The sequence below is a fragment of the Chionomys nivalis genome, chromosome 3, assembly GCF_950005125.1.
Source record: "Chionomys nivalis chromosome 3, mChiNiv1.1, whole genome shotgun sequence".
NCBI classification, from domain to species: domain Eukaryota; kingdom Metazoa; phylum Chordata; class Mammalia; order Rodentia; family Cricetidae; genus Chionomys; species Chionomys nivalis.
Window position 1 is genome coordinate 72,586,460 of NC_080088.1, and position 14,693 is coordinate 72,601,152.

The 14,693-nt window shown below is 50.4% G+C and overlaps 1 protein-coding gene across 1 annotated transcript in view; it reads right to left on the reverse strand.

Moving 5' to 3' along the window:
- Positions 1-782: 782 nt before the first annotated feature.
- The window catches only part of Vps8 (VPS8 subunit of CORVET complex), a 218,506-nt gene continuing 204,595 nt past the window's right edge, over positions 783-14,693 (reverse strand). The window contains exons 46-47 of the mRNA XM_057764343.1: positions 4,161-4,241; positions 783-1,331 (exon numbers count right to left, since the gene is read on the reverse strand). Coding sequence (XP_057620326.1) covers positions 1,182-1,331; positions 4,161-4,241 — 231 coding nt within the window. The 3' untranslated portion in view covers positions 783-1,181. The remainder of the gene's footprint in view (positions 1,332-4,160; positions 4,242-14,693) is intronic.

Sequence of the window (14,693 nt, forward strand, 5' to 3'; positions counted from 1 at the left end):
GAGCTGGCTTTCCTCCTGCAGCGCTCCCTCCCCTTCCGGCAGCCATACTGGGTCACGCCTTTATAAAACATTTTCTCATACATTCCCGAGAGCTTTCTATGGCTGGAGTTTTCCAGAGGTGCCAACTGCCTTCCTTAGCTCTGGGTGTCTTCAGGGGGGCAGCATGGGGCTGAGCCTGGAGCCCAGCTCCTGGCTGGCAGCCCAGCACTGTCCCTAATGGGGACATTAGCAGCAGCACTTCCTCTGGTTCTCTGCCCTCAAGGCTGGAGCCTCACAGTTGTCAGAAAATTCTGTAGAGGGGGCTCACCCGACCCAACGAAAGCCGTGACCAACACTGGTGCTTCATGCCCTTGCCACCCCAGGTACCAGTGTGGCTGAAGTACAGACCAGGGCCTGCCCGCCTGAAGTGTTGGCTTAAGGGTTTCATGGCTAAAGGACAGCAATGGGACCTGGATGTGCGGTTGGGAGGGGATAGGGAGGTGGTTCTGTGGTAATACCGCTTGCTAGTCAATCCCCAGAACCTACATAAAAGCTAGGCAGGGATGCATGTGCCTGGAACCCCACCATAGAGGGGCAGAGACAGGTCATTCTGAGAGCTCTCTGGTCAGTGAGCATGTCCGGGCTCTTCTCTCCTTGATCACCCTGATCTGACCACAGGGGCACCTGGGTGTTGAGGCCCAAGTGGAGCCTCTGACAGAACTGCTTGTCTGAACAGTGTTAGGGTCCCTGACTGGACAGACTGACATCTGGGGACCGGCAGGCATGCAGGACCAGGACTCAAACACTGAGACATTTATTGTTTTGAAGCATATGTCTCCTGCTCACATGGGTTTCATACAAACACCAACAGGCACGGCTGGTTCCCGACCGCTGCTCTTTCCAGGCCGAGCTTTGCTTTCCACAGTGATGTGCCCCTCCCTCCCCAGCCCCCATGTGATTCATACGGATGCCACTGGGTAAAGGTTACTGTCCAAAGCGCTGGGCAGCACTCCGAGCAAAATGGAACGGGCCTGTCTGCTGGACTGACGCTACAACATGGAGACTGCATTGAGATGGGAGGGTGGCAGGGCGGGCACAAGGGCCTCCTCGGGGCCTCTGTGCAGGAGTTTGGAAGGCAGAGGCTGAGCTGGTCCAGGAGGCCCCTCCTGCCTCCTGCAGTGCTGGGGTCTTCCAGGGAGGCCTCAGTCTTCAGCCACAGGGGGAGGCGCGAGCTGCAGCTGGAAGTTCTCATTCTGGAAGACGCTGCTGAAAGCAGGGCCACTCTGGGAGCCTGCGAATGGCCTACAGCTGTCACCACTGCGGTTCTGGGAGAGTTCCATAAGGAGAGCCAGCTGCGAGGAAGAAGGCACACGTGAGGTGTGGGAGGGCACAGCCTGTGGGGGGCAGAGGAAGAGAGGGTCCTGCTCTCTGCCTACAAGGAGTGAAAAACACTCTGTTTGGATCGCAAGGTGGTGTCTCCTGCAAGGGACGTCCCCCCATGGGCACAAGAAGATGCTGCTTGGGTGGGAGTGCTCCAGACTCAGTTGCCTTCCTGTGCACAGCCTCCCTTAGAGTCTCTCCTCCGCATCTCTCCCATAGGCTTCTGTGCACAGTCTCCCTTAGAGTCTCTCCTCCGCATCTCTCCCATAGGCTTCCTGTGCACAGCCTCCCTTAGAGTCTCTCCTCCGCATCTCTCCCATAGGCTTCCTGTGCACAGCCTCCCTTAGAGTCTCTCCTCCGCATCTCTCCCATAGGCTTCCTGTGCACAGCCTCCCTTAGAGTCTCTCCTCCACATCTCTCCCATAGGCTTCTTGTGGTCCAGAATTATGATCACTGGCTTTCGCCTCTATGGTAACCTATTTGGTTTGGCCACCAAGTGACACTCGTGGATCCCACCTCTCCACCAACACACCCTCCCTACTTGCAGCTTTTTGTAGTCACCAATGGCCTTGGCACTGCCCCTCGTCTGCAAGTGGTTCAGTTCTGGAACACCTACCAGGAGAAACCCTTCCTGCCAGCCCCCTGGAAAGCCAGGCTGTACACCTGGCTGCCTCCTCTCACCTAGCTGGCTTTCTGCAAGTGAGAGTCAGGCAGCCTGGTGCTCAGATGCCCTTGCCGGTCAGAGGAAATGAGTCAGTAATCAGGAGCTGGGACTCCTGCCTGCTAAGCATCAGCACCTGGCTCTCCCACAGAGCTAACCTGAAGACTCACTCAAGGTCAGGACTTAAGCCCAGAACTGTGGTTGGGGCCTGGAGATGGAGCACGGTGCCCCAAGGCTGCTCTCAGGAGCACTGCTGAGGCTTCACTGGAGGGCGATGAATGCCTTTCTGTAGGGACCGCCCCCAGGGGAGCAAGTAGCAAGTGAGCCTTCAAATGCCCCGGCGCCATCTGTCTCCTGGCATCAGTTCTCTGGCATCTCTGCAAGCCACAGGGCCAGACAGGCTGGATGCTTTTCATGGGTGACATTTCTAGTCCTCCACAAAACCCCGAGGAGGGACTCACTCTGGGCTACCCAGCTGTGAGTGACAGGGTAGGATTCAAACTCAGATGCATGTGGCCATTTCTGCTCAGCCAAGCTGCCTGTGGTCTTGCCTCTGGAGGTTACATTCCCATCACGTGTGCCCTGCTTGCCCACCCTGACTTCCGGCTGTTCTGTACATCTCATGGCACTTCCAACTCTGTAACCCACTCAGCTTGTGAAGGGTCTGTGAGGAGATTATGCCCCAAAAGAACATGTTTCCAAAAGAACAGCTGATGGACACCATCCTCAAGGGGCGTCTGCATTCTGACACCATAACAGAGACCAACCACGGAACAGGCTCCTATTAAGAGTCTCACTCTAGCTTCTCCCGTCTCAGCCACTAGGACCTCACTGGCCCCTAGGAAAGCACAGCACGTGGAGCAGAGTGGTCAGAGCTCAGCGGTAGGCAGGAAGGGCCGGACTGACACCAGCCAGCTCAGACAAACTGCAGGGTCTCATTCAGGAGAGCCTGGAGGTTTCCAGAAACACGAACCTCTGTCCAGACCAACAACTCAAGAGGGAATGCCACTTTATCCCCAGTCTCTGCTCGAGAATGGTGTGAGGGCAGGGCTACATGCCCAGAGGCAGCCGGGACGAGACAAGCTCAGAAAACCCCCGGACTGGGTGGGATGTGGTGTGACCTGGAGTGGAGGAGTTGACCTGGTAGTCTTCCCTCCTTCCAGTGGCTGGGAGCCAGCCTGGGCTGTGCAGACGGGAAGGGAAAAGAAGGTTCTCACCAGTTGGATTTGCATGGCCCCGGAGCTAACACGGAACCTTACCCAGAGCACAGGCAGTCTGGGGGAAAATGTCTAAGAGTGCAGAAAAGATGGTTCCGGTTTCCTGGGGAAGGCTGAGCCCAGGGTGCTGCCAGGCCTGTGCTCTCGAAGCCTGGATGGGACACGGGCCATCCTGAAGGAAGGCAGGCTGAGAGCCCAGGGACACACTTCCGCCTGCCATGGATGCCTGTGCAGGACTGACTATTCTCCTCCCACAGTTGTAAGAGACCAAGGGTTCAGCCATGTCCAGTTCCCCAGTCTTCACCGCAGCTAGCGAGGTGGTCACAAACCTACCTTGTAGACAAGTATGTACAACTTCTAGCTACTGTTCCCGAAGAGAGGGCTAGCCTCATCTTCCTTTTACTCTGCTTGCTAGCTGGCACGCAGAAGCAGTGGGCAGAGCTGGACTGACCACGCTGAACTAAGTGAGCAGAAGCCTCAAGCTGGGGACCTGGAGGCTCAGGGATGGTGTCCTGGCTTCCCGCATTTATGCTTCCACCTCGTGCAAGCCACTGTTGCTTAGTATTGGTCTTCCGTGGCCCGGATACAACTAAAGCAGATGTTGAGGAGGGCCTGGCAGTAGGGCAGGTTTGGCAGTCTCAGATATGAACTTCCTGAAGGAGGACACAGGCTTCTAGCTTGCTCTCTATGGAGACAGGCCATGCACAGCCCGCCTGTGTCCTCACGGCCCCCGCAAGGTAAGTAACAGATACCTATCTGTTGCCTTTGCTTTTGCGGCAAATTCTGAGTGCCCTGGGGGCCAGGACTGGTGGGCCTGTGATCAGAACAGGTATAACGGGACACCTTCCAAGCCAGAGCTGGAAATAGGACTCGGAACAGTAAGTTACAAATCAGAAACAGAGACATCAACCATAAACCATTACCCGAGAACTTCCTCGGTAGAGCCGGCAGAGCTGCTCGAAGGCTTGGATTTGCTGTGGATCCAGAGCAGGCTCTGAGTTTGCCTAGGGAATAAAGAACAGTCAGTTCAGTCGTGACATGCCTATCCCTGGGTAGCCTCTGGCCTTCCTCACATGGACAAAGCATGACACAGTAGTTCCCTCATGTGTCTGAAGAGAATTAGTCCTGGCAACTGGGAGATTTGTTTGAGTATCCTTCTGAAGGCCACTCTGATGCTCTCCAGCTGCATCCTCTATCTGTGAACCTAGCATCCTTCTGAAGTCTGCTCTGATGCTCCTCCCAGCCACATCCTCTATCTGTGAACCTAGCATCCTTCTGAGGGCCCCGCTCTGATGCTCCTCTCAGCCACATCCTCTATCTGTGAACTTAGCATCCTTCTTAAGGTCACTCTGATGCTCTCCAGCTGCATCCTTTATCTGTGGACCCTTTCCCCAACAAGACCTTTGAACTCGCCCCACTTGTGGCCTCCTTGAGGGCTTCTGAGCAGGTGCCTTTGGTCCATCCACTCTGGTGCACCCATAGCCATCACCTAAGGTGGCTCCCCCAGACAGTCTTTTTTTGCCATTTCCTTATTCATTGTAACTTCGGCTGCAAGACCAGTCTACTGCAGCTTGAAGAAGGGATGCTGGAGCACCTCTGTCATCTGTCTGTCTGTTGTCCCCTGCCCCCAGGAGCCTGCCAGTGCTGCAGCAGACTTTGTCTGACTCCTACCTGGGGAGGGGAGAGGTATTCCCGGGAAGGAGCCCTGGAGGTCGGCAGCATATCTGAACCCTAGTGCTCATCCCACATGACCTCGGAGAGTCATTTCAATCCTCTGACCCTGGAGGTGACCCTTGGGAGCTAGATGACAGCCTGCCTCCCACCAGGCAAGGGCTCAGTAGTGCTAGCTGTTGTAACTGTACCTCAGAGGCACCCTTGGTTAGAGGTTCATCTCTGAAGTGTTTTGTATTGGGCTAGTGAAAACCGTCTGTTGTTCCCTTACACTATGAACCTCTCAGGCAGAAAGGAAAAGGGTTTCCCAGACCCCCCCCATGGGTGGGGCTTCAGAGATGAAGCATGTTGACTGAGGCCTGGTGCAGACACAGTCACAAGGAATATCGCTGAGTGCACGTGGAGCCCTGGCTGCTGTGTGCCACCAGGGGCCATCCCACCAGGGTCTCAAAAGCGCTCTGAGAAAGGTCCTGGCAGATCGTTTTCCCAGCAGGGAGGGTATTCACTTTAATTAATTAATTTAGTAATCTAGGGCATGTGTGCATGCCATGGTTCCTGAGTGGAGGCCACAGAACAACTTACAGAATCAGCCTTGTCCTGCTACTATGTGAGTCCTAGGGATGGACCCAGCTTTGTCAGGTTTGGTGGCAGCAGCCTTTACACTGAGGTGTCTTGCTGAGCCAGATGTGAACTTAAGATAGTATGAGATCTGGGAACTTTAAGGCATATTTAAGTTTTCTTTATTCCTTTAACATTTGCACCACTCCCCCAGAGACAGCTGCCTAAGGACGGGAATGGAAACAGCGCTGCAGCTTCCCGCCTTGCTGGCCTGGCCTGCAGGTACCACAGCTGTCTTCCCACAGGAGGAAAGGAAATCAGAAGCTCCAGAAAGCAGCTGAAGAGAACAGCGCTCACATCTACCCAAACATAATGTCACAGCTGGTCTAGCGCGTGGCTGCCTCCTTCCTGATGCATGTGATAATATGGCCGGCTGAGGAGATGTCGAGCAGATGAGAAGTGGGGCTTGCTCATTTGGCCACACTCATTCCGGTGGATCGCACAGACAGACGAAGGAGCCCCGACAAACCTGAGAGCGCTGGAGCTGCCTTGGCACTTGTTAGGAGCCAGTTGGCCTCAGTACTATTTGGTACGAAAAATTATACTGGAGAGAGTACGTATCACACGACCGACAGATTTATAAGATGTCCAAGGAGGTCCTAAGACCTGCAGGCTCAAGCGTGGCTCAAACTGAAGCCCAGGAGGGAATGCCACCACTGCTAAGGCACAACCACTGGTGAGCACGGCCCAGCACCTCTTTCAGACCCCTTAGCAGCGGTGCCCAGGCTGGGGCAGGGCACATGCTCTGTACTGGCTGCTCTACACCACTGCCTCGTCCCATATAAGGGGCCCTCCCTGGTTATCGTGCGGCCTGGTGCTCTAGCTTTCTTTCTTTATTGTGGCAAACACCCTGACAAAGAGCAGCTTTGGGAAGGGGCGTTATTAGGTTTCCAGTCCAAGTTTCTGTTCATTATTTCAGTGACGTCAAGGCAGGGAACTGGAGCCTTGCGTCCACAGTTGGGGCAGACGGCACAAGCATCGTCCTTGCCTCTTAGCAGCTTTCTCCTCTCCATTGCTCAGGAGCCCCTTTGGGAGTGGGCGAATGGGTGGGGTGGGTATGAGTGAGGGGCGGGAGTGGTATGGGGTGTGCTGGGAGGCCCTGCTGGTCAGATCTGCAGTCTACCATAATTCAGCAGCTCTCCCAGAGCTCGGCACAATATGGAGGACTCCTGTCTCAGCAAGGGCTTCCTGCTCTCTTCCTAACCTTATCTGGAGGATGTCTCTAGGCATGGATGCCTGACTTATCTCAAGGATGACCCCTGACACAGTTCCCTGCAAATGTTCTTCCCCTGCTGCCCACATAGTGATTTAGTAGCATGTTCTAGCTATTTCCATAGGGCCATGTTGCCAATAACCCAGCTATGATAGGAGCACCACCTAAAGCAAACCAGGGTTTGCCTCAGCTACCACTCCAATCCTATACTCCCTTTACTCTGGAATAAAGCAGAACTGCCTCACTCAAGTCGTGTCCCAGAGGCTAGCTCCACCATGTCCACAGGCTGGGTGCAAAGCTTCTGTTGCCGCTTCTGCCCCTTTGTCCTTGTGACTGGTGGCCAATAAACTGCTAGAAAAAAGGGGGACCCCACAGGTGGGTGTGGGTGATGGGTGTGGGGGAGTGGTGTGGTCCACAGTGGGCTGAGCCCTTCTACATCAAGTAACAATCAAGACAGTCCCCCACAGGCTAACCTGGATTGAGATTAATTCATTTACACTCAAGGTTACCAAGCTGAAAGTTGAAACCAACTGGCACAGGAGGGTTTAATAAAAGGGTCCAGCAAGAAGCAAACAGAGCAGGGGCTTGTGGAATATTAGCTTAAGATGTGTTGCACTCTTTTATGTCGTGTTTAACTCTGTGACGCTGTGCTACTTCGCCTGTCTAAAACACCTGATTGGTCTAGTAAGGCGCTGAATGACCAATAGCAAGGCAGGAGAGGGGTAGGCTGGGTTGGCAAACAGAGAATAGACAAAAAAGAAGCAAGAGAACAAGAAGGGGAGGATACTAGGGGCCACCTACCCGGCCACACAGCTAGTTACAGAGTACAAGTCAGAGTAAGACACACAGAAGAAAAGGAAAAAGCCCAGAGGCAAAAGGTAGTGGATAATTTAAGGAACGCTGGTTATAAATAAGCCAACTAAAGCCAGGCATTTATAAGTAATAATAAGCCTCTGTGTGTGATTTATTTGGGAGCTGGGTGGCAGGCCCCCAAAAGGGTCAAACAGCAAAAACAACATCAGGAAAACACTAGGGAAGGCAGGCCATTTGAACAAGATGCTGCAAAAGCCAAGTGACCACATGGCAGAGCAGCAACAAGGAAAACAGCCGCCTTATGGAGATACTGTCTTTGGCCTGAAGAAATACTGGATCATGTATCAAATGTCATTAAACTACACTTCACATAGAATCATATCATGATGGAGAATGCAGAGGCCCTGCCACTTCTGAAGAGCTACAGAAAGTTCCCTCAGACCCTGTAAAAGAAAACTTGTGCTGGACACTGATCTCTTAAGCTTTTGTTATTGTGTTTGTTTTCTTCCTTCCTCTCTCCCTTCCTTCCTCTTCCCTCCCTCCCTCACCTCAACCAGGTCTCCCTGTGCCTCAAACACATATTAGGCCCCTCTCTGCCTCCTGAGCGGCTCGGCCCAGTACATGCCACCTTGTTTAGATCAAATGGTCTGCTGCCGGAGAAACAGCGACTGACGAGAGCTTAGTGGAAACTATTTCTGGGGACTGGGATAAACACTGGTTTTATATTATCTCTCACAGACATGCAGTTCTACAACATCTAGACTGTTCCTACTCACTTTATTCCAGCAGATATACTTTGGACGCAGTTACAATCTTTTTAGGACAGTGAAGGTCATGTCACAGGGTAGCAGAGTGTGACACTAAAAACAGAGCCATGCCATCAAGCCCCTGGGAAATAATGGATAGCTGTGGGTCTATTCTGGGCACGGGATACACTGTGCCTACCCTTGGAAGTTTGCTGGTTGAGTGGGAAGTGCAGACGCTCAGGAAGGGTTCACTCTGCAGTGTCTGACCCAGTGTGTCTCAGACTTCAGTGTGGAGAAGTGCTCAGTGTGTTGTTAAATGCCGGCTCTGGATGGCAGTGTCCAGTGAAGACCTTGCAATGTAAAGGCTGAGGCAGGAGAGCTGCTCAGAGGTGTTGTTAAATGCCGGCTCTGGACGGCAGTGTCCAGTGAAGACCCTACAATGTGGGAGGCTGAGGCAGGATAGTTTGTTCTAAACCAGCCTGGGGGACACGGTGAGATTCTCTTAAATGTTTTTGTAATAAAAGATTTGGGCTAGCAGGTATGGGGTGGGGTCTGAAGATATGCACGTTAAAGGGGTTGGTATCTGCATTGTTCCTTACAGTGTCCTGACGGTGACAGGCTATGTTTAGGTTATAGGTGTTTTAGCTCCTAGTTCAACTGTATCCAGCCAATTAATTAGCACCTTCCCCCCTGCACCAAGGTGACTCAATTATGTATGTTGCTTTCAACATTTGTTAGATTTACATGCACCCTGGCAATCCTTCTAAGACTGTTTAATTAGACCATAGTGTCCTTGCTAAACCGTTTGTTCAAATCTTACTGGATTGAACACTTTACATTTTTATCATGTATGCAGGGTTATGCAAACTGAAGACAGCTGGGAGGTTTGCCCAATAAAACATGTAAAATACACATGCCCATGGGAGATATTTTTCAAGTGACATAGCATACCTGGGTGAGCTCTGGTCTTGCCAAGGTGCCCTTTCTCTATTAGGCTTTTACATTTCTTGGAGCTGCCAGGTGTAGGGGGTTTTAATAATGTATCTGTGGTGATCTGACTGAGAATGGCCCCCAAAGGCTCATGTATTTGAATGCTTGGACCCCAATTAGTGGAGCTGTTTGGGAAGGATTAGGAGGTGTGGCCTTATTGGAGAAGGTGTGCCACTGGGGTGGGCTTTGAGGTTTCAGAAGCTCATACCAAGTCCATCCCCCTCTCCCTTTCTTTGCCTACATCTTTCGGATCAGATGTGAGCTCTCGACTATGCTCCAGCACCATGCGTACCTGCCACCACCATGCGTCTGCCATGGACCAACCCTCTGCAACTACAAGCAACCTCCCAACTAAATGCTTTATCTATAAGTTGCCTTGGTCATGGTGCCTTCTCACAGCATTCGAAGAGTGACTAAGATAACATCCTAGAATAGTGAAGAACGTTTCACTGAAAGTGACAGGATATTTCTTTTTTTGGTTTTTCGAGACAGGGTTTCTCTGTGGCTTTGGAGCCCGTCCTGGAACTAGCTCTGTAGACCAGGCTGGTCTGACATGAACCTGTCACCCTAAGCACCAAGAAATTGCCTTCTAGGAGTTATTACGGGAGCCCTGAGACCATCCAAGAAGCAGAGCGTGACTGCTAACCCATGAGCGGCCAGAGCCGCACACAGTAAGTGTCTGCAGACAAGTGACTCAACGGGCAATGAAACAGCTGTCTGTTGAAGCGCTTAGGACCTCATAGGTGCTCGCTGCCATTGAGCCCTTTCTGAGCTGAGAGCCAGGAGTTTTAGGCGGTAGCAATAGGTAGTGCACACAACAGTTGAGGTGACGACCCAAACCCCATGCCACAGTGGGGGTGGACAGAACTCTGCAAACAGATGTGCCCAGAAGGCTGGGCATTTGGCTGTGGCCATGAGTCTTCCGAGGTGCTGACTGGCTCCTAACCACTCCCTCCAGGTTCACGAACTGGGATTCAGTTTTGTGGCTCAACTGGTGATGCTAGTGTCAGTCTCTGAGTACAAGGATGGACAGTGCCTTCTTCTGCAAGTTGCCTTGGTCACGGAATATCTTCACAGCAACAGAACAGTAACTAAGACATCTGTCAATAGCTCCCTGGGCATGAGTTTTCATTCTTAAACAATTCAGATCATTCTCTTCCAGTCACCCCCTCTTGTCTCCCTCCCATCCCTACCACACTCTTCCCATTGTTAACAGTTCTTTAATGACTTTTACTTTGGTTGGGTTTAGCCAGGACCATCTGTGTACCCACTGGATTAAGGTGGAGCCTGGATGGGTCATTGATGGGTCCACGCCTGAAGGCAATGATTTCCTCTCCCCTGAACTATCAGTAACACACAGCTCAGCAGTGAGAGGGAGGTCCTGGCAGGGTCAGCACTAGATCTTATTTGTTCTATCCTCAGCATTCTGTACCCCAAAACCTTTTCAGCAAATATTTGCTAAAATCCACATCACGCCTCACTGAGAGCCATCAATTCTACAGCTGGACTTTGTAAAGGTTCCTGTGATCTCGGGTATGTTTGTCCTACTTGTCAGCCAAACCATTAATTTCATCTTATTTAATCCGGTTTGGGAAAGGTATTTTTAAATGTCAGGAGAAAATGAACAAACAAGGCCTGTGCCACCGCAGATACTGGGGCTGGAGGTCTGCGCTGTGCCCCTGTGCCAGAGCTGATGCTCCCTTCAACAATCCCTACCGCGCAATCTTAGGTGAGGCCCCTGTTCTCTCTGAGCAGGGTGCTGTTGTTGACTTTTGGTAACCCAGGGATACTGATCAGCGCTTCAGATATGAAATGGCTAAGCAGCTGGAGAGAAAGCCATGCCTGGGACTCCAAGAGCTCTCTCAGGGGTGGCACTCACAAGACACAGAATAACCTGCAGGCCCTGCATACACAGCCAGTCTCTATCATGTGCCCATGTGGGACATCATCCTAATGAGACCAGAGACCCAGAAACAGAGCACTGAAGCACAGTGCAGAAGCCACAGTGATGGGGCCAGGGGACAAGAAGGGGCGTGCTGCAGGAGAGAGTATGGGGCAAAAGAGAATGGCATCCTGGAAACGGAAGCTATCTGAGAGCAGGACCACACACGGCAGCCTGGTCGCTAGTACCAAGCTCAGGCTGAAGCAGCTCTGGAATGAAGATCTGCCCATCAGATGGCCAGAGACAGCATTCTCGCTTCTTCTTTACTCAACAGAACTGCCTCCTCCTGGATTCTAGCTGAGTGGCTCTGGAGATACTTAGTGTCTCTAGTCTGTTTTGTTGTCTACGAAGCTCTGCTTTGCAAAGCTATCACGAGACTTACAGATTGTATGGACCTGGTGCCCATTTGATGTTTAATGATGGGAGCCATAACTGTGAATGAGTGTCTTGGGTTGGAAGTGCCTGGGAGAAAGCACAGTAGGCTAGGGGTGGGCACCTGAGCTCTCACCTGCTCACCAGTTTCCCGTGAGCACCATTGGGCCCAGGCTCAGTGTAATTCAGAGCACTGCTACTATGCATCAAAGTCTACCATCCAGGGGATGTGTATTTAGGTCAGGGGAGCTTCAAGGCACACACAGGTATTTACTGAAGCCAATCACGGTTTATAGTGCGAATCCAAAGCAAACTAGGGCAGCCAACTAGAGGCACTGCCACAGAACAGCCCTGAAGGGAAATGAGATTCAGTGAAAAGATGCTGTTCAGGGAAACTGGTCTGCCAAGTCAGTGTCATGCACAAGGGAAAGTGGGAGCAACAAGCATTCCACCCAAAGCTTCTGGAAATGAGCAACACTTTCAGCAGAGGCAGGATATAAAGCCAAATTAGACGACAGCCTTCCTACATGCCAATGACAAGCAATCTAAGGAAGAGATGTTGGGCGCGCTTCCATTCACAATAGCCTCAAAAATTAAAATATCTAGGAATGAGCATAACCAAGTAGGTAAAAACCTTGACAGCTTTTGAAAACTTAAAAATTCTGGTGAAAGAGTCTGGAAACACTAGAGGATGGAGAGTCCTCCTATGCGTATGGATTAGCAGCATTAATACTGTGAAAATGACCTTCCTACCAAAGTCAAGGCAACCCCAACTAAAATCCCTACAGAAAAACAATAAAAAGACATTCTAAAATTCTGTACAACACAAAGGTGTGGGAAAAGTCTTTCTAAACAGGACTCCATTTGCTGAGGAATGGAGGCCAAGAGCTGACAAATGCGACTCCATGAAACTAAAATGCTTCCGCACAGCCAAGGAAACAACCAAGTGAAGAGGGTATCCGCAGAGTAGGAGGAACCTTTGTCATCTACACTGAGATAGAGGATTAATGTCTAGACTACAAAGAACTCAAAAAAACAGTAAAACAAACAAACCAACCAGGCTATAGATCTGAACAAAGAGGTCTCAAAAGATGGAATAAAACTGGTTAAGAAATTCAAAAGTGTTCAGCTCAAGGCATGGTGGCATATGCCTTTAATCTCAGAAGGCAGAGGCAGGTGGATGTCTGTGAGTTAGAGCAGTTAGGGCTACATAGTGAAACCCTGTAGACACTGTTCCCACCCCGCCAAAATGCTTAACATCCTCAGCAATCAAGCAAATACAAATTAGAGTCAGTGTACCCTCTCACCCCTCCCTAGAGCTCCATCTGCATGATTCCTTTCTACCCTGCTGGCTTTTGTGGTTACTTTATGATATATACTCAGTTCTAAAAATTCAGGGCTAGGATCCATGTGTAACAGAGACTATATGGCATTCGTATTCACTCAGCACAATATTTTCCAGTTCTATAGATTTACCTGCAAAGTTTCATTTTTCTTGATAGCCAATAGTCTTCCATAGTGTGTGTGTGTCTCACACTTCCATCATCTCAGTAGAAGGGACCATCTCCTAGCTCTTGTGAACAGAGTGGAGATGAACATGGCTGAGCAAGCACTTGTGGAGCAGGATGTTGAGTCCTTTGCATGCTGGGTCAAACCTACTTTTAGCTTGCTTATTTATTTATTTATTTATTTATTTATTTATTTATTTATTTATTTATTTATTTATTTATTTATTTAAAGAGTTCGCCGCACTGACTTCCTCAGTGGCTCCAGCAGTCTGTGACAGCATCAGTCCTGAAGAAAGGCTGTCTTTCCCCTACATTCTCACCAACATTTGCTATCTGTTGTTCACTGACTGACCATTCTGACTGTGTTATCAACAACTGTCCACCTGAACTTAAGGCCTACTTAAAGAGGGAGTTCACACCTGGTACCATAAGCCTAGCCAGCTACAACAGCTGGAGAGGTCCTAGGCCTAGAGCAGACCCTCCTATTGCCATTTCCTAAACCAGTATAACTTCTAACTGTATTTTTTCTGCAATAGCACCTAGTTGGACATCTACAATGCTACCTAAACAACTAAAGCTTTTGGGGAAATTACAGAGAAGGGGGTGGAGACACTGTAAGAGCCGAAGAATCATGATAATGTCTTGTAGACATATCAAGATAGTATCTTCTAGACATTTCAGGGATGCTGTCCCCATGAAATCACAACAGTGCGGTCACCTAAACAAGACCTGCATGAGGACAATATCAGCTGACGTGACAATGTGGACAGGGAGTTCTAAAAGGCTCCACCCCAAGATGAAGAGCTACAGGCAATCAATGGCCGCTGAGGAAGGAAGAATCAGCTTTCTCCAGGGACAAGTCCCTCGATGGGCTTTCCAACCCTAGCAATCAACCCCAAACACATATGCATACAAATGACACTAAATGGATTCAATAGGTTGTATGCATGTATGCATGCATGTGTGTGTATATATGCATGTAGGTGTATATGTAACAATAATAATTAAAGAAGGTCATGGATTTGAGAGGGATTAGGGGCACAGGAGGAGTTAGAGAGGAGAGAAAAAGAGATGGAAGAAATGGAAATAGCCACCACATATTTGTAAAAAAAAAAAAACTCTAAAAAATTACAATTTAGATTTAAAAAAAAAATGGGAGGAAAAATAAAACCCTGAGCAGTGTGGCAAGCCACAGCACAGAGCCCTTCCCCATGTCCCAAACCATCCCAGCATGGAACTAGGGAGGACTGATTCCCCCAGTCACAAGAGGAGAAGCGACTCACTCACAGCAAGTTTCTTTCCAGGTGATGAAGTCCACTGCTGAGGGCTAGAAGTTAAATTGGAGCTGAACATTTTAGGGGAAGAAACAGTGCCGCCCTGGAAATGACCTGCAGTGCTCAGCATTAAAGTAAATCCCCTGGGAAATGAGGTCTTGGTGATCTGCAAGAGCCCTGGGGAGAGGCAAGTGAGGTGAGCACAGCATGCCGACGGGCAGGCTGCAAAGCGGGTGACTCACAGAGGTGCTGTGAGTGAGCTGTAATTACATCCGCCAGAGAAAACCAGCCAGGGCATTCCAGACCCAT